At 42.7% G+C, this 24,629-nt stretch overlaps 1 protein-coding gene and 1 long non-coding RNA gene across 2 annotated transcripts in view; one reads left to right on the top strand and one right to left on the bottom strand.

Annotated features, from left to right (window-relative positions):
• The window catches only part of ELL2 (elongation factor for RNA polymerase II 2), a 75,108-nt gene extending 69,403 nt beyond the window's left edge, over positions 1 to 5,705 (bottom strand). The window contains exon 1 of the mRNA XM_027970525.2: positions 5,418 to 5,705. Within this exon, the coding sequence (XP_027826326.1) occupies positions 5,418 to 5,573 (156 nt within the window). The 5' untranslated portion in view covers positions 5,574 to 5,705. The remainder of the gene's footprint in view (positions 1 to 5,417) is intronic.
• A 144-nt stretch (positions 5,706 to 5,849) lies between these two features.
• The window catches only part of LOC114115026 (uncharacterized), a 245,082-nt gene continuing 226,302 nt past the window's right edge, over positions 5,850 to 24,629 (top strand). The window contains exon 1 of the long non-coding RNA XR_003589533.3: positions 5,850 to 5,891. This is a non-coding gene — a long non-coding RNA (uncharacterized LOC114115026). The remainder of the gene's footprint in view (positions 5,892 to 24,629) is intronic.

A 24,629-nucleotide genomic window follows, 5' to 3' on the forward strand; every position in this document is an offset into this window, starting at 1 on the left:
TGATTGTCCTTGATAAGCTTTCCTGTAAATCATTCCAAGGATTTTACACCCCTTTCCTTTTAAATTCTCTTCTTGAACACGGTCCAATCCTTCACATATGTTCTTTCTTCCTCTTCTCAATTCTGGTGCCAAGGTTCCCCGTCTATCCCTTCAGGCAATCTGGCCACTGCTTTTCACTAGGAGGAGCACCCTTCTTTGCATTGAACACCTGATCATCTGAATAAACTTTTCACTTATTGCAAAATGGGGCACAGATTTGACTTTACTTGATACAAAGCTTTTTTCAGATCAAGTTCAGCCTCAAGATGGGTTTAAGTTAAAGTCAGTAAGATTAACCTATTTAAATTAAAACTGGCTATGTGAAAAAACTGCAACAGAAGGAATCTGCTAAGGCAAACCTCACTGTTTCACTTAGTAAGTGTGTCAGCAGCAGTGGCAGCTGTGTTGGCAGGTCTGGATGCTTGAGTGGTGCCCTTAAGAACAGGTTCTTCTGTATTTATAACAGCAGATTATTGAACACACGCGTACACATTCAAAATTGTTTGAGGGCAGGCACAAAAAAGGAAGAGACAGGAAAAAGTAAGGCATGTGTCTTTTTGTGCCTTAAACCACGATGAATCAAACACTGATATCTTTACTTGGTAAAAAGAAAGGAGAGGAGAGGATATCTCCTACCCCATGACCTGTGGGATGAGTGATTTCATAAGATCATGGAACACATTAAAGGGAGCTATGATGAAGGACAGTAACTTCAGAGGTTTAAATAAGACTTTATGCTTTGACTGGAAGTAACAGAATCTGGTAATACTGAACAAGACTGAATTCCTCATACAAAATTAAATGTAAGTGTATTTACACACATTTTCAAAATACTATCATTTTCCTAGAAGACACTCATACAAGCAGGAAAATTTATTTAAAGCCAATAACTGGGGTTAACAAAATAATGCGTTAACAGAACCCTTAAAGCATCTCCTTTCTCATGCTCAGGCATAGAGAATGAATGTCTCCTGCCTTGAGATGCATCTTTTCGAGACATTTATGTAATAGTTGGACAAACGTCATAGTATTATTTGAGCCACCACCTTTGAAACTTTAAGTAAACATTAAAAAAAAAAAATCAAACAGGCTCAGCAATGGCAGATTCTGAAAACAATATTTTGATAAGGTTTTTGTTACTGCAAAATTACTTACTCAAATGTCAAAATAAAGCCAGCTACACATTACTGAAGGAATTGGCTAAGGTAAGTTTTAGAATTCTGAGGTTTGATTTAAAACACTTTTAGGATATATCTGGGAGAAATATGTAATTATAGTAACATATAAAATGTATTTAAATGTATAGGGATTTAAAGTAAAATTAAATCATTTAAAATGCATAGGGATTATATAGACCATAAATTCAGACATGAATTTAGAATGACTATGAAGTTGTAATATGTGATTTTATTTAGCAACTTTAACTTCATTCAAAATAAACTATGGGGGAAAAAAGTAGCTTTGAAATATATACTAAATATCTATATCAGTATTCTGAGTTCATTCTGCAAGCCATGAAAATAACTTTCTAATTAATACATTTTTGTATATAATCAACTGGAAACTGTTTCTGTATTCAAACTGAGTGAAAAACAACTTTTAGGAGATATTTACTCCAGCTATAACTCCCATTCCTGAACTCACAATGTCTCTATCCCCCACCCTAATCTCCGTTTAAAAGGTTCCCAAATAGCATTCTTCATTTCTTCTCTAAAAATAGAAAACTTGAGTAATGAAGGTCAATTAGGTTTGTTTGTCTTGAAACAGTGAGGAATTGTTTCCAATTAAAGATTCTGTTTCCATGGACTCTAATAATTTCAGATACTTGCCCAATTACATCTAGAGAACTTCTGTATTTAGCCTAAGTCATAGCTTCCTATAATTCCTGAATGTACCTCCCTGAAGTCTTAGGTCAAGTAGGTTAATTTAGGAAAATCCAATACAAAATAATCTGGATAAAAGTAACTCTGATACTTAATTTAGGAAATTAACCTCTTGAAGTTTCTGGGTCTTAGAAAATCATCACAAGAGGAATAACAGTCATAACCTTGCATAGGCCAACACCTGGGAGGCCACTTGTCAAGCATCAAGCACCTTCCTATCAAGTACAGGAATGATAAAGTTTCACATAAGAGGTTAAAGCTATCCTGCCTCTCCTCCCCAGGAGAGAACAGAATTCCAAATGCAGCTACAATTTAAAGTTAGGAGCCCTACTTTGATAAGTGTGGAAAGTGTAACAACCCAAGTATGTATCGTTCTCCTGGAGGATAAAAGCTGGGCCGTCTGCCCACTGCTGGCAACTTTATGGTGATGGGGGAGCCCTGGTCCTGCCTGAGTCAGGAGAGGCCCTGAGGATACCTCTGTGGGAGGTTTGGCTGAACACACCATTTTTCAGCTGTCAGAAGTTTCCAGTCTCACCCCGATTCCTGCTTTTTTCAAGTCCCTTAAAATGTTTCTGTGGCCAAAGAGACAGTCAGGCCTGGGGACAGAACTGGTTAAGTCAGAAACAAGGCTGGAACCAATTGCAACCGTCAAATCAGCTTATTTCTTCCTGCTCTCCCTGCATACTGTATCACCCTTCCAGAAGAAAAGGCACCCAAGGACTACACTCAGAAAGGGAGAGGAGCTTGGAAAAGTCTTCTGTGGTTCCCTTCTCTGCCTCTGCACAGACTGACCAGGCCTCTTAATTTGCATACACAGAGATGGAAACAGACAGTAATAATATTAATAGGCAATAGAAGTAGTCAGGAGTAAGGAAAGCCATTGACTTTGGTACCTTTGCCTATAAAGTGAAAATAAATAATCAAGAACTAAGCAGTGGGATGGAAGAATTTTTTATCTATTTCTTAAGACAATGGCATATAAATGTGGGGGCTTTTAGACCCAAACTTTAATCCCAAGCACAAAGCGCTAAGGTGTAGGAGGCAGAAACCAAGGGAGGAAAACAAATAGCACTCTCTTCTTGGGCCCCAGCAGCCATGTAGGTCAGGGAGCACTGGGGGCTCCTCTGTCACCTCGCTCTCCTGAGGGGGGTGGGGGCACTCCTTCCCTGTGTGGGCCTCCTCACCCATCTCTTTCTTCCCTCTGATCCAGGGCCTGTCAATCTTACTGTAATCAGCTGTACAGTTTGCCAGTTGTCCCCCAAGATGGCTGGCCGAACTACTGCCCCCAGAGATGCCTCTCCCCACCCCTGTGTGTCAGCCTTTATCTGCTCCCTGGGTCTGTTTCTGACTGCAGGTTGGCCTCCTCCGGCGGACTCCTTCCTCTCTGGTTTCTGAGCGTTTTTTTCCTCTTTACATACCCTGACCTACCTTCTTCCCTCTGTCATTGCTTCCACGCCCTCCCCTAGGAACAGAGAGAGGCTTATCTCTCCATCTTGCAGGGCTGAGTTTCTCTCCACTGTCTGCCCCTGTTCCTCTGCCTGCCTATCTGGCTTCCCGCACCCGCACTCCATGCTGGTGCTGCTCTCTCCCCTGCAGATGCACCTGTCTGGGAGTAGCTACTGACACAAGCAGTTTTTCTGTCTTTATTTCCTCGCCTTCCTACTGCTGGGTGGTCACTGACTTCCCAGTCATACTTGAGACCTTTTTCCCCTCTGAGATTTCACAGGTGTGTGCAAGGCTTCTCCTTGTGCATGCCTTCCTCCCTCCACTCCTGGATCTGAGGGTTTTTCACCTGTACAGTCTCTGGTGGGTAACACATATGCCCTGGAATGTACATCCATGCATCCACTCTGTGAGTGCCATCTGCGGGCATGTCCCTGAGTCTGCTGCTGTTTACATGGAAGGTGAGCTCAGGCACTTCTCAAGCTGTGCACACCCGCACGCCTCCCCCTGTGCGCATCCTTAGGTATGGGGGCGTCTCTGAAGGTTGTCCCCCCTGGTTAAGGCTCCCAGGTTCACATCTCTCCTGCCATTTTTGCCTGCTGCTCTGGGCCTTCCTTCGAAGCATTTAAAGTGCCTGGCACTAGTGGGAGCTCAACAGATGTTAATTCCTTTCTCCACTTTTATCTGAAAAACTGTGTGTGTCCGGGTGTCCTCCTGGCCTCTGCGCCTGCTTTATGAGATCAGTTAATCGGTGCGTGTTTCCGTGGCATGGGCTCGGCTCTTTGTCGGGATGCCCTGCGGGTTCTCTGCTCCACGGATGTCTCTCTTCTCCGAGCGACTGTTAAGCGATTTCTCAGATGATCTCTGCCTTCCCTTTCGCGATGCGTCCACTCTGCCTCCCTCACCCACACACGGTACTGCATGGCCATAAACGGCGTCCCCAGCACTCCGCTTGCTGCGTCCCTTCGCAGTGCCTTCCAAGCTCTCTCTCACTTTTTTTCCCCCTAAAACCTGCAAACGCGTTCCTTGGTGTGTCCTCTACAATCGCTGAGTCTGTGAGCCTTCGCTATGCTCGAGTTGTGTGTGTCTGTGTCCACGCTCTCTCCGGAAGGCGGAGCGGGGTGCGACACCCGAGTCTGCCCAGAATGCAGTGTAACCACCTCCCCCCAAGCCCTGCACCCCGACACCCCGATGCTGGTCTCTCTCTAGGTCAGTGAGTCAGCCCCAGCCGCGAGCGACGCGTCTTTGGGGGATGAGGAGCCACCGAGAATCCTTCTCTCTAGGGGACCGAGGTCCTTGCTCCCGGGTGAGCGCTGGGTGTGTGTGTGTGTGACTCCCCGGTTCTCTGGGAACGCCCGTGTGCCCTCCTCCGCCCGCGTACGCGGAGCGCCCGTATCAGCCTCTGAGAGTACACGGTGGGCACCCACCCCACCCGCCCCTCCACGCCCCGTACGCGGCCGCCCATGTGTCCCCAAGTCCCTGCGGGTAAAGTGTGTGTCCCACCTTCACACGCGGAGCGCCTGGGTCCCGGGCTCTCCGCGGCTCTACGGTTGGGACGCCCCCCACCCCCCGAAGCGGACGGCTAGTGCCAGCCGGTCCTCTCGGTTCGGCGTCTGGACGCTGCCCTCCTCCCATCCACCCCCAAACGTCGTGGGGGCAGAGGAGCCATTTCACTCATCTCTTCCCTGGTTGCCTCTCTCCCTCAGCGGGACCGAAAAGGCTAGAAAAGCCCCGCGGGCGCCGTCGGAAAGTCCCCGCAGCGCAGGGGCTGCGGCGGCCTCGGCCCCGCCGCCAGGGGCCGCCCGCCCGCCCGCTCGCCCGCTCGCCTCCCCCGGCCACACGCCCCGGCGCCTGGCCGGCCCCGGACGGCGGCGGCCGTCAGCCACCCTCGCCCGGCCCTGCCCTGCCCCGCCGCGGCGCGCGCGGACGGCAGCCGAAGCGAGTCACCGCTCCGCCAGCCCCGAGCCAGGTGCAGCCGGGTCGGTCAGGGGGCGGCGCGGCTGGGCGGCCGGGGACGCCCTTTCCCCCCTGCTCTCAGCCGCCCGGCCTCACCTTGTGGCTCTGGTAGGTCTCGAGCGCGCGGATCGCCGTCTCGGTGAGCTTCACATGCAGTACGGTGATGTGGTCCTGTCCCAGCCTCCCGCACGACAGCCCGTACCGCTGCTCTTCCCGCAGACCCGCCGCCGCCGCCGCCCCCCCCGCCGCCATCTTAAACTCCCCGGGGTGCCGCCGCCGACGCCGCTCGGGCTCCAGCCTCCACTGCGGCCGCGGCTGCTCGGGCGTCTGCAGCCGCCGCCACAGCTACGGCCATCCCGCTGCTGACGTACTGTCATATACTGCGCGCAGGCCAGACCTCCGGCGGCCACCGCCGCCGCCCGCCCCGCCCTCCGGCCTCCTGCCCCGCCCCTGGCTCGTCTCATTGGACCCCGGGGCTCCTCAGGACCGCCCTTATTGGCCACCTCCCACTCTCACGGGGCGGAGCCCAAAGTAGCCGGAGTTTTGCTCCCGGGACGGGACGTCCGAGAGGTGAGAGGCTGACGTCGAGGTGACGCACCAACTTAATCACACCTGACGTCACGCCTGATCGGCTTGCTTCACGGGCGGCTGTTGGCCAGGCTGGTTTGGGGGTGTGTGTTGGGGAAATCTCCTGCTAATTTAGGGTGTCCAGGTTGCCTGGTCTGACTCCCTGGAGGCCGAGCTCCGCCCCTTGTGGGGGTACTCAGAGGTGGGAGTGTAGTGGAGGAGACTCTTCCTGCGCTGGTGGTCCTTGGGGAGGGAGATTCCCTACCCCAAATTGATGGCCAAGTAAAGACTTCGTTCCCCGACGGCTGCTTTAGCCTGTGGAGTAGGATGTGTGCGTGTGAGGGAAGATCGCAGTCACTTGTGGAGAGTTGCTCCTCAGAACTCACCGCTTTGATGAGCGGCTGGAACTGGGGAGGAGGACGCTCTTCCTCGTCATCCTTTCGCCCGAAATTTGAAATTAGCGAGTTGGCCCCTGGCTTTGAAGAATTCTGCTAGATTGTGTGAAGCCTCTTAACGAACGTGAAGCTAGTTTAGGAACCGGTACCTGAGGCTTTGGTGCGGTGGGCACAGCAGAAAACGGAAATTGAAGGGTTTTCCCACGCCGTGCCCGGTTGCCATCCCGGAGAAATGTATTCCGTTCCTTTGAAATTCTCCAAAGTAGGAGCAGGGTTATGTATAAATTATGCATGCACGCATGGGACTTGGGGCGGAACTTAGGGTTTTCCTTTCGAAGGGCAGTAGGAGAGTTTAAGTGGCCTTCACTTATATTAAGAGACACAGCGACATCATGCCCTGGTTTCGTCTGGGTTCTGTCCGTTTCATCTGACAGGGAGGTGTTTGAGCTGTTGCTGTTAAGTGGAGGAGACCGGCGCGTGAGGGGGTGAGGAGGCTGGGCGCACATTCCGTTCCTTGCGACGCTCCGTGTGTGGGCGTGGCTAAAGGAAGACGCCTAAGCCCGAGCGCTTTTCAGCGCGGCGTGTGGATCCACTGGACAGGCTTCCGGTCAGACGATGAGTTAACCGGAGATCAGCGACACCAGATATTAAAAAAGCAAACTATTCAAAGGCATGAAACTACTGCAAGGTCTTTTTTTTTTCAATTACTTAAAAAAATTTGAGACGCTTTTTTGTTTCCCTCAGATTGTAAAACTCCGTTGCGTTGACTGGGATGTCCCCAGGAAAAATGTATAGGTATTTAATCAGTGTTTCCCATACTTTTAAATTGGATAGTGCCATTATTTTTTTCCAGGCAGTTCCAAGTGGGAGTTTTCCATGATTCACCTCCCGCTTTTAATCAATCCCCTACCGTTCATGTACACTACCTCGCGTTTCAGACCCTTGAGCCTTACAGATGACAGAACAGATTACAGATTCGTTCTGTAAACAAATTACTGAACGAATCCTCCTTGCATAGAATATGGGTTAAGTGGAAACGCCTGTATTAAGTGTTGTTACGCCACAGGAAAGCATTTTTGAAATGGACTTAATTTCAATCCACTAGATTCTGCTTGCTGTTAAGACATGATTAACACTTGTTAATCTAGTTTACTAGAGTGTTTAATTATCTTAAATTCATTAAATAAGCCAGGCAATCACAAAATAATTTAAAAAGTAATTTTATTCTTGAATTATTCTTTTCTCCTGTTGGCTTTACTTTAATAGGGAAGGACTGACCACATATCCAAAGCTTTAATTATTTGGGGGTGGGGGGTGGGGGAGACTGACCAGAACAAGTAAAACCTGTATACTATTCCTTTTTTGGTGAAGGTGGGTAAATCCCCGCCCACATGGCATCTTAACTTGGCCTCCTCTTACTCAGAACTTCTGATGACATCCACAGGGTGGGGAAGGAGCTAGGGTGCTTTTCACTATAGTTTTTAAATGTCTGACCTGCAGGCACTTAATAGAAATTGATTTTTTTTTCTTAGTTGTGATAAGAAAAAGTTTTTCTTGTTGTATTTTAGTGAGTAACCTAATCTTTCAGCGAGTACTACAGTATATTATTGTAGTGAGTTAATGTCTGTATTTTCTCCCTTTGGAGCATTTCAACTATGGAAGGAAGCAATGACCATGTGTTAATACAAAGTAATAGGGTAATCTAGTTGTGTGTTTCTTCACTGCAAAGTACGCATTATGCCTGCCTGAATCAATTGGACAAGTTGTGATGCTGATAAGGGTAACTCATTCTCAGGGGGCTGATGAAAGTTGCTCTTTGGGAGGTTTGCTATTTTATAATTATTTTTAGTTTTTAGTTATTATTCAGTTTCATTAACAAACAATTATTGAATGCTAAATAAATGTAAAATGCTGTGGAAGATTTAAAAATTAAACAGCATAGTCTCTTATTTAAAGGGATTTTCTGTTTGAATATGGGGAAGGAACCAACAAACTCAAAGCAAAGAGATTAGAGAATTAGTAAGTGCTAAATTTGGGTGGTAGAGTTTATGAGCTTAAAGCTTCAAAGAAAGAGTCTGGAGAAGTTTTGTGGAGGTGTAGACCTTGAACATTTTTTGAGGTTTTAGTAGATTCTAGATAAGTAGAGCTGGTAAAGATGGGGAGGGGCCAGCTAAAAGTGATCTTAATGATGATTCTAGCTAAACTCAATCATTTATGAATGAGGAGGCTGAGACACCATTAATTTAAAAGCAAGCTGCCTAATCTATTACAACTAGGAGAGGTAGAGTCTGCATCAACTCTAGTCACTATTTACACTGAGGTAGCTATTGTTTAGACTTAATAACTGAGAGTAAATCTCTTATATGATAATTCAGTGCAGAAAAAAAGGCTAAAAGGAAGTAACCTGGTTCAGGGCCTGCTCTATCTCTCATGTCTAGTGTGCAGTGCAGACAGAGGTTGTGGGAACATCAAGGCCATCGCTGACCTTCAAGTGCTGGGTCACCCCTCTTTCTGAGTTGCCATGTATTTAATGACAGTTTCTCACTTCTCCTTTGAAACTGAGGTCACCAATTCAGGTGCCTTCAGGGACCATTAGGTACCCAAATAAGCCAGACGGTATGCCATAGGTACTGAGGGTGCTGGACTGTGGTGAGTTATGGGTGATTAAAAGGTTCAGTGACTTTCTGGTCTAGCTGTGTGCTGCTAGCGGCCTGCAGGGACCCAATGTTGTCTGATGTAATTTTTCAAGAAAAGCTATAAATCAAATATTTTTACATGAGCTTTCTAAGTTTATTTATTGGCACCTAACTGAAAATCTCGATAAACATTAGAGAAGTCTGTTGGTCTGAGTTAGCTCAACTTTCTAGTTTTCAATCTCTGCTATAATGCTTTTCAGTGCAGAAGGCCTTTCTGTCTTATATTGATACATGTCTTAGTACTTTTGTGAGTTATTTATTAAAGCCACTTATAGCATTGTTCCTACTAATGTGTTAATCCAATTTTAAGACATTAGTAGGAACAATTATATAAGTAGCTTTAAGAAATGGAAACAGTGACAGACTATTTTCTTGGGCTCCTAAATCACTGCAGATGGTGACTGCAGCTATGAAATTAAAAGATGCTTGCTCCTTGGAAGAAAAGCTGTGACTAGCCTAAATAGCATATTAAAAAGCAGAGACATTGCTGGCAAAGCTATGGCTTTTCCAGTAGTCCAGTATGATTGTGAGAGTTGGACCATAAAGAAGGCTGAAGGCTGAAAAATTGATGCTTTTGAGATGCGATGTTGGAGAAGACTCTTGAGAGTCCCTTGGATGCAAGGAGATCAAATCAGTCAATCCTAAAGGAAATCAATCCTGAATATTCATTGGAAGGACTGATGCTGAAACTGAAGGTCCAATACTTTGGTCACCTGATGGGAAGAGTCAGCTCATTAGAAACCCTGATGCTGGGAAAAATTGAAGGCAGGAGAAGGGGACGACACAGGATTAGATGGTTGGATGACATCACTGACTCAATGGACATGAGTTTCAGCAAGCTCTGGGAGATGGCGAAGGACAGGGAAGCCTGGCATGCTGCAGTCCATAGGGTTGAAAAGAGTTGGACACGACTGAGCGACTGAACAACAACATCTTAATACAAGGCAGTAATTTCTGTTATGAAAAGAGAACACAGAACCTTACAGAGTTATAGCTGAGCTCTCTGGAAGAATATCCAGGTGGGAATTCTTTCCCCTTGGAATTCTCTGTTCCTTATGCCTCTTTCCCTCCCATTGTGTTTGATCCCACAACATTGCACTGCTCTTCCTTCAAGACTTTACCCAGTCCTGTGCAAAAATCTCCTCCTTTCCTTGGACACAACTGAAATAGTAGTTTTATGGTTTTATAGGAACTTCACCAAATGTTCGTAGAGAATAAGGCTGCAGGACCTACAGGAGGCACATAAATATTTGTTGCCCAAACACAGATCCAACCAGTCCATTCTGAAGATCAGCCCTGGGATTTCTCTGGAAGGAATGATGCTAAAACTGAAACTCCAGTACTTTGGCCACCTCATGCAAAGAATTGACTCATTGGAAAAGACTCTGATGCTGGGAGGGATTGGGGGAAGGAGGAGAAGGGGATGACAGAGGATGAAATGGCTGGATGGCATCACTGACTCAATGGACGTGAGTCTGAGTGAACTCCGGGAGTTGGTGATGGACAGGGAGGCCTGGCATGCTGTGATTCATGGGGTCGCAAAGAGTCGAACACGACTGAGCGACTGAACTGAACTGAAACACAGATTTTAAGCTGAACAGTTGTTTGGTCGTGTGTGATTATTTTTTACTCCATCCCATTCAAGTGTACCTGGAGAAGGAAATGGCAACCCACTCCAGTAGTGTTGCCTGCAGAATTCCATGGACGGACGCTACAGCACAGGGGGTTGCAAAGAGTCAGACACGCATGAGCGACTAACACTTATTCAAGTATAAGAAATATCACAAGGCATTGTTTATCATCATCATTATAAGCTAAATCTGGCTCTGAGTGCCACCCCCCCCAACCAACTGCCCTCACCCACCCCCGCCATCTCACCATATGATAAAACAATAAATCTACACGTCTTTAAAAGGTCCCAGAGTATATGGGGAGGGCTCTTTGGTCTCTGTCCTTTGATGCTGGTATAATCCATTAGAAGCTCAAGAATTTCCCTTTAGGATGAATTTGAATTTGGGTACAATGGGGATGGGAGGAACCAGGGGACACAAATTAAAACTGGGTTTGCATAGTGAGCATACTGGTTTTACTTTAGATTGTATCTTTATATGGCTGTTTGTATTGAGGGTAGCATTGATGGGAAGCTATCCCAGCTCTGGGGCTTCCCTGGTGGCTCAGCAATAAAAAATCCACCTGCTAATGCAGGAGACGTGGGATCCATCCCTGGGTCAGAAAGAACCCTAGAGAAGGAAATGGCAGTTCACTCCAGTGTTCTTGCATGGAAAATTCCACGGACAGAGGAGCCTGGCAGGCTACAGTCCACGGGGTCGCAAAAGTCTTGGCAGGACTTAGGGACTAAACAACAAAACAAATCCCAGCTCTCGACTACTCTCAGTACAGTCTCTTAGTCTCCAAAGTTCTTTCCTCCTCCTAGGACCCTCTGGTTCTTTTCAAAAATTGTAATCTGGGAGTAAGAAAAATATATCCCTCTCCCCAACCCCTTCCAACCTTCTTCCCTCCAGTTCAGATACTTTCTTCCTCTCAGTGGTGCTGTGTAGGAGGTGAGGTGGGTAGGCGCTGTCTCATTCTCTCAGGTACAAGGGAAACACTACTCTAGCTTCCTAAGACAGGGATACCAGTCCTGATGGACACCTGTCTGGGCTTCTATCCCTCTGTCCCTTGCCATTCCTCACTTGAAGAGCGGTCTCTAGGAAGTTAGGAAGTTGTATGTACTTTGAAAGCAAAATGGTTTAATTCTCCTGCACATGAAGAAGCCCTTTTCCTTCTGTATTGATTGAAAGAAACGTCCTGTCCACAGAACTGCACAATATAGTGACCAAAATTTCCCTTTCTCCCACATGATAGTTGGTTCTGTGGCTTTTCGGCATAGTGCAAAGTGCCCTGAAAGGTGTCAGATAGAGCTTGAGAATGAGAAAGGTGGTAAAGATTGACCTCACAACTCAGTTTCCTTGTTATTTTGTACTGAAAAGGAGCACATGTATTTCTAAAGAAACGGGAAGACTAGAGGGGGCAAAATGCCAGTTCAGCTTTTCTCTTTAAAACATGGTAATAGTGGACCAAATGCCATCAACATCAAGAACAGTATTGATAGTTAGTAATAGCTGAATTCCTGATGGGACTTTGCATTTTAAAAACGGTTAAGTTCTGTTTTCTCTTTGAATTTTCTCTCTGTACTCTTTGAGGTAGTCATTTTTTTAATATTCTTTTTACCTTTAAGTGATACACAGAGAGGCTGTGTGTCACCCAATTGGTAAGTGATAGAGCTTGGCCAGAACCTAAGATTTCCTTTTACAAATCTAGCTCTTCTTTGGTCATGGCTCTAAATCTGTGGAATTACTGAATGTGTTAGGTTATCACAGTAAATTCATAAAAATGAAATGGTTGGTTCTACTTTGGGGGGCAGCTTGGGAGTTAGAAGATAAAAATAAATGATAAATAAATGTCACCTCTTCCACACAAACACCAAATAGTCTATTGAATAGTTAGAAGATAAATAAAATGATCCACTCAGCTTTGGTTTATTATAGCTAGCATACTGACTTTAGTGAGATTTATGAAAGCTAGTAATAATTATATTTTTATGTATGGCATAATTCGTGATATAGTAGAACTCTTGGTATAACAAATATGTGCCCAGGTGCCCATATGAAGGTGCTCATCTTGGAAGTTCCCTGGTGGTCCAGTTGTTAGGACTCTGGGCTTTCACTGCAGAGGGTGTAGGTTCAGTCCCTGGTCAGGAAACTAATAGGATCCTGCAAGCTGTACAACATGGTCAAAAAGAAAAAAAAGGAAAGAAGAAAATGCTCATCTCATGCTTTTAATTTATAAGGATTTACAGTTATTATATCTTTGCTTTTATTGAATGTTGTTCGTATCCAACATGTAATAAATGATTTTGATAACGAGTCTCCAGTCAAAAGCATGATCCTCAAAGGCAAAATACCACTCCCTTTATAACATGGTTTCCAGAATGTATTATGGCAAAAAGTAGAAAAAATAGAAGCTTTTCTGTTTCTACTTAGAGAATTAGAATTGTAATTGCCCTGATCCCATTTTGTTTTCAGTCATCAATTTATTCAAGTATCATGTTTACCATGTTTTGATCTGTTATGACCTACTATTTGGAAGCTTTTTATTTGGGAGATTTTGCTGTTGCTTTGGATTTTGGAAATTTAAGAACCAACATGACCTTACAGGGTAGAACATTTATAGAATTAGAAGCAGGGCAATATAGTTTAATAAGATTTAAGATATGAGAATAAGGGATCTTAGATGAGAAGCACCATTCAGGCACTAATTCAGTGGTGTAGGAGTTGTGGATTGTTGGAAAATATTCAGCTCACGGTGTTTGGAAAAGCTTCATGGAAAAGTTAGTATTGAAACGTCAAAGGCTTGGAGCTGTGATAATGGGAATATTGAAATATTCTAAATTTAGGGATCTTCTAAGCAGTGGTTTGCTATCACAGTGTGTTTGGGGGAAAAGACCGTAATCTGGTTCAGCTGCTCTATGGGACACATGAAGGTGGTTGTGACAGAGCCAGAAAGATGAGCTGGGGACAGATTATTAAGAGAGCTTTCAGTAGTGGGTTAAGGAGCTTGGACTTTTATCTGTGAGCAATAGGGAACCTTTGGAGACTTCTGATCAGGAAGTGGCATAATCAAATCGTACGTTAGGACTCTTCAGGTGATAGCAGTATGAATAATGAGTTGGAGTAGAGGGATACTAGAGAAAGGAAGTTGAATTAAGGGACAAAAATAATAAGCCTGGGGCAGTGGGGTGAATTGGGAGATTGAGACTGACAGATAGACACTATTCTGTATAAAATAGGTAACTAATGATAACCTGCCATACAGCTCAGAGAACCCTACTCAATGCTCTGTGGTGACCTAAATGGGAAGGAAGTCTAAGAAAGGGGGGGATATATGTGTATGCATAACTGATTCACTTTTGCAGTACAGTGGAAACCAACACAACCTTGTAAAGCAACTGTACCCTAATAAACATTAATTAAAAATAAATAAAAATTAAAGCCTGTGTTAGGGTGTTGACATTGTGAACAGAGAAAAGGAGGTGGCTATGAAAGGCTCTGCAAGGTAGAGTTGACGGATTTAACGGTTTTATTTGGCTAAGAGGTGAGTGAGCATGCGGAGCCACAAACAACTACTAGCTTCAAGTTTGGCTTACTGTATGATAGTATTGATATGAAAATAAATAAGAACATCAGAAGCTGGTTTAGGTTAGAAATAGTGGTAGGATGTGTGTGTGTGAATGTTTGGCAGTAATTTGCAAATATGGGTCTTAGGCCTCAGAGTCAATTCCATTGAGATAATAGTAGAAGTCATGGGATTGGATGAGTTTTGTGAGAGAGGTTATGAGGAAAGAGGGGGAGAAAGGAAAGATCAGGAAATATTCCCAAATCACGCCCCACTGTAAGGGCTGCAAACCTCCTTCATTTCGAAGCGCAGCAATGGTGGGTGGTATTGACAGGGGTATCTTACGTCTGATGTGTGTGTGTGTGTGTGTGTCTTTCTGTATGTTTCCAAGATTTTCCAAAGAGTAACATCATGCTCAGTCACTTGCATACAAATATCTGTTTTGAAATGGAGAAAAAAAGGGTAGAATTAACAGCTGCCTCTTGGGCATTGGACTTATTCAGTGTGCACCTCATCCATGGGGCATGTTATGACAGAAAGTAGGTATTAAAGGCCATAATGGGGGAGCCTATAGGCACTTTGATCAGAAGTGAAGAGGGAACAAAAGATTACTCGGGAGACAGTAAGCACGAAGACCAAGGATCAGAGGAGGCTCTATATAATAGGGGAATTCAGAATAGGGCACTATCAGTGTCAGTGGCAGGCATCCCTGGTGGCTCCGTGGTAAAGAGTCTGCCTGCTAATGCAGGAGACATAGGTTCAATCCCTGGGATTCTTGCCTGGGAAATCCCACGGACAGAGGAGCCCGGTGGGCTACAGTCCATGGGGTCTCAAAAGGGTCGAACACAACTTAGTGACTAAACAGCTGTCTGTGGCAATAATAAATACTGTGAAGCTTAAGTGATTACTTGTAAAAAAAAAAAAGCATTTAAGTAGAAGAGATTGTCCTACTACTAGTAGTCACATACTTACCGAATAAAGTTTCCCAGCTGTGCATTGATTATTGTCCATCCTGAATGTATCAAAATTTCAGTTCAATTGTAGGGAATAATGTACACAAGGAAAAAGAAAGGAATACATTTGTCTCCAAGGACTGATATTGTTGCACAGTACTTAAAGTGGTAATGCCCTCCTTAAATTGTTATGGCAAATTAATTTTAACAATGACTAATTAACAGATTATAAATGTGTTTATAATCTGTAATCTGATCTTGGAGGCAGGGCCATTCACCGAGAATAAGGAGACTTGCTGTCTGTTTCTGATTCTGTACCTCTTGATTCTTTTATCTTTGCCTTGAATAAATTACTTCTTATGTGTAAAATTGTTTTAGGTAATTTAAATACTCCAGTTATTTCAGTTGTGATAGTTCTCTTCAATATTTCTCGACTGAGCCAACATAAAAAATATTAAAAGCATAAAGAGTATTAGCCTCATATTGCAATATAAAATATATAAAAATCAATATGTTGTATACCTTAAGCTCACACAATTTTGTATATCATTTATATCTCAGTTTAAAAACTTATTAGCCTCTAATAGGGATATTCACATTTCTCAACAACAACAACAATCCAGAATGTTAATGATCAATTGTGATTCTGACCCGTGGTGAAAAATTTGTACTGGAGTCAGCAAATTGTATTAAAACTTCAGTAGTATAGAAAGCCAAGCTGTATGATTTAGCTTTGAAAATGTTGGCATTTCTTGTGTTCTGCATGGAGCAAGAGGTCTGTGCTATGTAGATTTTAATTGCTGAGTATCTTTGTTTCACTTTTAATTTCTGGAATCTTAAAAAAAAATGTTTCTGTCTTGTGGTCTTAAAATTAACCTATTTTTTACATACTAACTCTAAGCATATCAGTTTGAATAGATTAATTGAATGTTATTTTTGACTGTTTTCCAAAACAAAACATAGCATTGGAAATTTACTTTAAAAACAGAAAATTTGAAGGCATTTTTTTGGTTTGCAACCATGATTACAGAAGATTTACTGTAAACTATTCATATCAGTTCAAAACAAGCTCTTTAAAAGTGATTTTTAATTTACATACAGTAATATTTACTTCTAGTTTTATGTATTTTACAAACAGAATAGTTCTATGACTTCTAACAAACTTGTTCATGCTGTTCCTTTGTAGTCAGACTCTTTTCCCTTCACTCTTAACCCCTGGCAACCGCTGGTCAGTGCTGTGTCCCTACAGTTTAGCTTTTTCAGAATGCCACATAAATGGAATCATGCAGTATGTTGGCTCTTTGGTCAGGCTTCTTTCACTTAGCATAATGCATTTGAGATGCACCCATGTTGTTGAATGTATCTATAGTTAGATCTTTTTTGTTGCTGAATAGTATTTCATTATGGATGCATCAAAAGTTTGGTTATCAGTTGAAGGATATTTGCATTTTAATTTTTGGTGATTCTGAAGAAAACTGCTATAAACATTCACAAGTGTTTTTTTTGTGAACATGAGTTTTATCTCTCTTTGTCAAGTACCTAAGAGTGAGATTAACTGCATATAGTAAGTATATATTTATTAATAACTTTAAACTGTTAAACTGCTTTCCAAAGTAGTTTTCTCATTTCCATTTCTCTTTTTTGAGAGTTTGGGTTTTTCTGTGTACTTACCAACACTTTATATTGTTAACTTGGTTTTTTGTTTTTCATTTTAGTCATTCTAGAGGATGAATAGTAGTGTCTTTTTATGGTTTTAATTTGAATTTCCTGAATGACTAATGATGTAGGGTGCCTTTTCATATTTGCTATTCTCATATCTTCTTCTTTGAAGGGTCTTTTCAGATCTTTTGTCAGTTTTTAAAATTGGATTGTTTGTCTTCATATTATTGAGATTTGAAAATTCTTTGTGTAATCTAGGTACAAGTTCTTTGTCAGGTATGTGATTTACAAATATTTTCCCCTAATCTCTAGCTTGTTTTTTTAATTCTCTTAAAGGCTCTTTTGCAGAGCAAAAAGTATCATTTTGTAGAGCAAAAAAGGTTTTTAATTTTGATGAAGTCCAATTTATCAATATTTAAAAAAGATATAGTGTTTTTGGTGTTAAATCTAAGAACTCTACCTATCTCAAAGTCACAAAAATTCTCCATATGTTTCCCCTACATTTAAGTCTGTGGCCCATTTTGACTTAATTTTTGTAAAAGATGTAAGATAAGTATCTCGATTCATTTTTTTCCATGTAATACACCATTTGTTAAAAAGATGGTCTTTTCTCCACTGCATTGCCTTTGCACCTATGTCAGAAATCAGTTAGCCACAGTAGTTATGGGAGTCTATTTCTGGACTCTTTTCTTTACTGATCTGTGTGTCTATCCTTTCACCAGTACCATACATTGTCATGATTATTGTAGGTTTATAGAATTAACTTTAGACATCTCTGCTAGGAAGAAACAAATTATAGCATTCTGGTCAATTTCCTTTAAACTCTTATTATTAAGCAAATGGATTATTTCTCAACAATTTCAATGTCTTCTCTCTTTATTCAGTTTATATATTGATATAAATTCAGCACAGGCTGTAGCCATACTTCTTATATCCCTTACCTGGATAGAAAAAGTTCCCCACGGACTATGATATTTAACTCAAGTTTTCTCTGCATCACGATTGTTAGTCGCTCAGTCATGTCTCTTTGCAACCGCATGGCCTATATATCCTGCCGGGGTCCTCTGTCCATGGGGTTCTCCAGGCAAGAATACTGGAGTGGGTTGCTGTGCCCTCCTCCAGGGGATCTTTCTTACCCAGGGAATCAAACGCCTGTCTCCCATATTGCAGGCAGATTCTTTACCATCTGAGCCAAAAGGGAAGACCTCTGCATCACAGTCCAAATGCAAAATTTTGCAAAACAAGCAAACAAAAAAAACCCATTACTAAGTTACTACCTGCAAAAGTTCCCTAGATGGGCTTCCCCTCCTCTCACAGGCCCCCCACCACCACCCAGGCTGAGTTGCCTGGACAGTGACACCCTACCACCCGTTGACAACCAGCTTCCTGTCTGGTGGAGTGGAAGCCAGCTGTTATGATTCATACCATTTAAGATTTCTGCCTTTTGTGAAGTGATGCTGATAGAGCCATGCTGAATGGTGTCTGATTGGGAGAGTTTTCTTTATGAAGGGGGCTTGATTTCCAGTGCCTTAGCAATAGAGCTTTTTTATTTTTGGGGGCAGGTACATTTCAATTTCTAGTTTCTGTGTGAGCGCAGATAGATAAATGTTTTCATCAAGTATTTGTGCTTGCTGTTGTTTCTCCCTGAAAAACAAATGAGCCTGGAAACTTCTGTAAAAAAAGGTTCTTTCCTGTTACCGAGTCTTTAATAGTTTCATTTTTCAGGTTTCTGATATTTTCCAAAAGGCAAAAAATTCTCTGCTTATGATAGGATTACATTTTGGATTTGGTGAAATAATTCTCTTATGCCTGAGGGGATAGTGTCATGTATCTTGAAGCCACAGTCTTTCTCTTAGGCTCCTGAAGCCAATTTCTTCCTGAGTTTATTGGTTTCTTTGTTCAAATTTTTGTCATTTTATTAGCTCAGTTAGACTTATTAATGGGGCTTCCCAGGTGGCGCTAGTGGTAAAGAACCCACCTGTCAATGCAAGTCAGATGTAAGACACGCTGGTTCAATCCCTGGGTCAGGAAGATCCCCTGGAAAAGGGAATGGCTACTCACTCCAGTATCCTTGCCTAGAGAAATCCCCCGGGCCAAGGAGCCTGGCGGGATACAGTTCACAGGGTCACACAGAGTTGGACATGACTTAGCAACTTAGCACGCAGCAGACATATTTCAGTCCAGTTCAGTTGCTCAGTCATGTCCGACTCTTTGCGACCCCATGAACCGCAGCACTCCAGACCTCCCTGTTCATCACCAATTCCTGGAGTCCGCCCAAACCTATGTTCATTGTGTCAGTGACACCATGCAACCGTCTCATCCTCTGTCGTCCCCTTCTCCTGCCCTCAATCTTTCCCAGCATCAGGGTCTTTTCAAATGAGTCAGCTCTCCACATCAGGTGGCCAAAGTATTGGAGTTTCAGCTTCAGCATCAATCCCTCCAATGAACACCCAGGACTGATCTCCTTTAGGATGGACTGGTTGGATCTCCTTGCAGTCCAAGGAACTCTCAAAAGTCTTCTCCAACACCACAGTTCAAAAGCATCAATTCTTCGGTGCTCAGCTTTCTTTATAGTCCAACTCTCACGTCTGTACATGACTACTGGAAAAACCATAGCATTGACTAGATGGACCTTTGTTAGCAAAGTAATGTCTCTGCTTTTTAATATGCTATCTAGGTTGGTGATAACTTTCCTTCCAAGGAGCAAGCGTCTTTTAATTTCATGGCTACAATCACCATCTGCAGTGATTTTGGAGCCCAGAAAAATAAAGTCTGACACTGTTTCCACTCTTTCTTTCTCCATCTATTTGCCATTTCTGAATGTTGAGCTTTAAGCCAACTTTTTCCTCTCTTCCTCTCTCCTTTTTCACTTTCACCAAGAGGCTCTTTAGTTCTTCACTTTCTGCCAGTGCAGTTTGGATCATACCAATCATGGTACCAGTCTAGAGGTGGGTAGGGAACTTGTTTGCAACAGCCTTTCACAGGATGGATCAGTGATGTTGGTGATATAGTGATGTTGGTAGCATCTCAACCACATGCTAAATCATGCCTCTAAATATGAGAAAGTCAAATTGTGACTGGAATTTTTCTAACACTAGGAATACTGATTTCCTGTAGCTTATTAAAGCTGGCTAAACGTTCAACATTTTATAACATTCGATAGTAACAAGTGATACCCTAAGGCAGAAGTTCTAAAACTTTGAGGTATATAAGGATCCCCTGGGGAACTTGTTAAAATATAGGCCCCTAGACTCCAGCCCTGAAGAGTTGAATTTAGTAGGCATGAGGAGTGGCCAAGAATCTGTATTTTAACCACAGCTTTACTTTGTTTGGCACTCTGAGTCATCTCCCAAGAAGTTACAAAATTCTCCTAACAAAGACTACTGTCCCTCAACTGAATTTTTAAAATACTATTTCACTTAGAACAGATAGGTGTTATAAAACCTAATGATTGAGCTTTAGCGTTCCAAAGCTGTTAGCAATAACTAGTTTAGATTCCCTACGTGTTGACTAAGATATAACATGCCATGAGCAGCATACAGAAGCTTAAGTTAGATTTCTTTCAATTAGAAGTTATTAGTTACACAATTTCCATTTCCAGGTCATCTGTGCATCCACAAATGGTATTAGATAACAGAGATAGACCAGGCATAGATACCTAGGGAATTTCACTAGGTTCTCTATAATCATTTATTGCCTACTGTGCCCTTAATGATGATACTCAGGATCCCATTAAGTTAGTTGTGAACGTAGTAATTGGTCCCTGGACAATAGCCAGAGGGTGTTAAATCCACCCCATTCTGGTCATGTTGGAGACAAGATAGAAATTGTTGCCTATAATCCTTTCTGGGGACAAGGCTGCCTGTGCTCTACAGAAGATTTCTTAAAACACACCAGGAGTCCCTAGAGAGTCTGCCTTTAAATTCAGGCTGATGACCTACTTTTTAAAGTGATTTGAAAATCCCATCAAACACAAGCAACCAAAATCTAGATTCTCCAGCAGGTATTCTGTAGACCTAACACTGCCTCCTTGATCTGTTTGCTTACACCAACAGCCTGAATATATTTTGTTTCGAGTTTTCCCCTCTCTTTATTGACATTTAGGTAATGAGAATTTCTAGTTTCTGGATTCAAAGCAACTGCACAAATGAATATGATGTGATGGAAATTGATTCTTCCCATATGTAACAAAGGGAAAGGAATCAGATTGGCTGACTCAGTGTTCAAATTCAGACAAAGCTCTGAATTAGAATTAGAACATACAAGCCAGGGGTTCTTTCTTCCTCCTTGGAAGCTCTGTGCTGTGGTTTATGTATTACCTTTTTAAATTTTTCTAACTTTGGCAAACAAAACTTTGATAAGGCTAAGAGATGCATAGAATCTTCCAGATTTGAAAGATATTTTAAAGAACATCCAATCCCATCTCTAATCTGTGAATCTCATCTTGCTTCTACTTTAACTCTCCCACTTAACTGGCAGTTTCTTAAGGGAGAAATTTCTATTTAGTTGTTGTTCAGTTGCTCAGTCGTATCCGACTGTTTGCGACCCCATGGACTGCAGCACACCAGGCTTCCCTGTCTTTCACCATCTCCCAGAGCTTGCTGAAACTCATGTCGACTGAGCTGGTGATGCCATCCAACCATCTCATCCTCTGCCATCCCCTTCTCCTCCGGCCTTCAATCTTTCCCAGGATTAGGGTCTTTACCAGTGAGTCAGCTCTTTGCATGAGGGGGCCAAAGGATTGGAGCTTCACCCTCAGAATCAGTCCTTCCAATGAATATTCAGGACTGATATCCTTTAGTATTGACTGGTTGGATCTCCTTGCTGTCCAAGGGACTCTCAAGAGTCTTCTCCAACACCAGGATTCAAAAGCATCAATTCTTCAGCCCTCAGCCTTTATGGTCCAACTCTCACATTCATACGTGACTACTGGAAAAACCATAGCTTTGACTAGATGGACCTTTGTCGACAAAGCAACCTCTCTGCTTTTTAATATGCTGTCTAGGTTGATCAGCTTTTCTTCCAAGGAGCAAGCGTCTTTTAATTTCATGGCTGCAGTCATCATCAGCGGTGATTTTGGAGTCCAAGAAAAAGTCTGTCATTGTTTACATTGTTTCCTCATCTATTTGTCATGAAGTGATGGGACCAGATGCCATGATCTTAGTTTTTTATTCACCGTGAGATTATATGAATAATCAAGTCTAGCTTCTTAAAGAAGGCTCTATTTTGCACAGTTGGCCTAAATAAATATTTGTGAGTTTGATCACTAAGTTGGCTTATTTTTCTCATTCCCTGTTTTCCAGTTGCATGGATTTGACTGCTACATTTCTTCAGTTCAGATCCTTGCCCTTTCACTTGCTAGTTGTTTGATCCTGGGCAAGTTACTTAACCTCTCTCTGCCTCAGTTTTCTTTTCTCTAAAATTGCATTCAATAAATGATAGCATTATCCTGGTCACTACCAGCCAGACTAGCTCCTGTAGTTTTTATTGTTTTAGGGTGTCTTTTATGAGATTTCTGTCATCACCTTTATTTTACTGATTCTTTTTGCTCTCCCGCAAATCAGTTTGCATTTTCTACACTTATTCATTTCTGACTGTATCTTCTGGGTATATATATTCTGGGCAAGAATGACATGGCAGTCCTCCAGTCTCTGGGAAGAGAGCTCGAAGTGTTGTGAAACTGCATAGCTTACAGCAGGCTGTGTGCAGTCTGCCAATGTCCTGGATGCTTACTTCAGTTTACCTCATTAAACCTCAATTCCTCAGAAGTAAAATGGAGATGATGAGAAATAGTACCTATGTTATGAGGTATAGTGTTAAATGATTATGTAAAAGCACTCAGAATGGTGATTAGTATATAAATCATCATGCCTAAATGCCCCTCAAAGAGTCTGATTTAATTGATCTGAGTTTGGACTCAGGCGTCTGTATATTTTAAAAAACTCATTGAAACATGTATACTATCATGTAAGAATCGAATCACCAGTCTATGTCCGATGCAGGATACAGCATGCTTGGGGCTGGTGCACGGAGATGACCCGGAGGGTTGTTGTGGGGAGGGAGGTGGGAGGGGGGTTCATGTTTGGGATCGCATGTACACCCATGGTGGATTCATGTCAATGTATGGCAAAACCAATACAGTATTATAAAGTAAAATAAAGAAAAACAACAACAACAAAAAAAACCCTCTAGGTGACTCTGAGTACTAAGAACCACCAAACTGGATTTTTCTCAAAGTCTAGCTTCATTAGCCTTGTTACCACCTTAAATGCTTATGCTTCTCATCCTTCCATCTTATTAAGTTCTATCTAGAAAATACTGTGGGAAGACAGAAGTTATTAGAAAGCTGTTGGAAGTAGGACATATTATTAGTTACAATGATTTAGTATATACGTACTGAATATGCTTTATTGTGGTAGGTTCCCCATAATTCTAAGACAAGCAGTTTTTCAATTGAAAATATAATGAGTTTTCAGGCTGCCTCAACTCACTGTCCTCCAATATAATATGGAAATCCCTGGTTTAAAAACAAGCTTGATGATTCAGTTAACAAAGTCAGGATATGTATGCTCATGTAGAGGAGTTAATTAATTGAGTGTTTGGAGTCTGATAAGTTGTAATGAATTGGGTTATCAGGTTGTGACTTAATTGGGCTGTTGAATGAATTAGCACCCCTTAAATGTGAGAAGTTCGCACTTAGCTTTATCACTCCTGTTAGCGAACTGGTGGCTGTATCCAAAAGACCAAAGTACCTCTCTGAAAAAAAAATCCAAGTTGTTCCTATCAAAGAATAATGAGTGTCAGAGGCATTGGGGCCCTACCATGTAATGTTGCCAATGTCCTGACAAACTGGGAAAATACAGAGGAAACAGTAAGAAGAAAACTAAAATCACCTGTTTTTCATACCCTAAGTCAACCATTTCTGAGAACTTGCTACAAGACAGTGAAGAATAAATGTGCGTTATTTCTGAATATCACTTTTTTATTCATAAATATTAATAGAGTATGGGTAATAGTTGAAAAAGGCAAGGACTTAAGTTTATTTTTAGTGAAAGCTCTGTTGGTCTGGGACAGGCATGCCTGCCACCCGCCTCACCCTGAGATGTCTCAGGAGCTATGCAAGCCTTCCATCTGTGTTCGGACCCCTGCTGGGTCGGGAGGCCAGTAGCAATAGCTGGGTGAGTCCTGGGGGGTCGGGGTGAGGGGTTCTGAAGTGCCCGGGCAGCTGAGAGCCCGTCCCAGTGAGGCAGGGCAGTGGGCTTGTTGGTAAGCTGAGGCTCCAAGCTCTGAGTGCATGTGCTGTGGTCTCATAGGACTTCAGTAACAAAAGACAAAGGCAAAGGTCAAATTATTAAGAATTTCGAGACAAAGTACTAAATCTCCTGGGGTAGGAGGGTCTTCTGAGCCAGTACCCTGTGTGACTAAACTGGCCGCACACCAGTGAAGCAGACTCAGGCCTCTGGAATAACCTATCTGATACTGAAAGGAAGAAACGTTTGAAAGAGTGAGGAATACTTGAATATTACTTTTGTTTCTTGTTCAGCAAACTTTAGTGTCCAAAGAAATCATCTGAGGTTCTTGTTAAAATGCAGATTCTAATTTAGTAGGTCTAGGGTAGGGCCTGAGATTCTGTATTTCTACCAAGATCACAACTGATGCCAAAGCTGGTCTGGGAACCACTCTTTCACCCTCCCCACCCCCACCATTAAAGCACTTTATCTTGAAAAAACTATCGACTCGCAAGAAGATGCAAAAATCGTTCATAGGCTCCTATGTAACCTTCACTCAACTTCCAATGATGACATCTTGTATGTGATACAATAGGTAATAAGATTGTAATATAATGTCAAAACCAGGTGATTA

This window comes from Ovis aries, chromosome 5, assembly GCF_016772045.2.
Source record: "Ovis aries strain OAR_USU_Benz2616 breed Rambouillet chromosome 5, ARS-UI_Ramb_v3.0, whole genome shotgun sequence".
NCBI classification, from domain to species: Eukaryota; Metazoa; Chordata; class Mammalia; order Artiodactyla; family Bovidae; genus Ovis; species Ovis aries.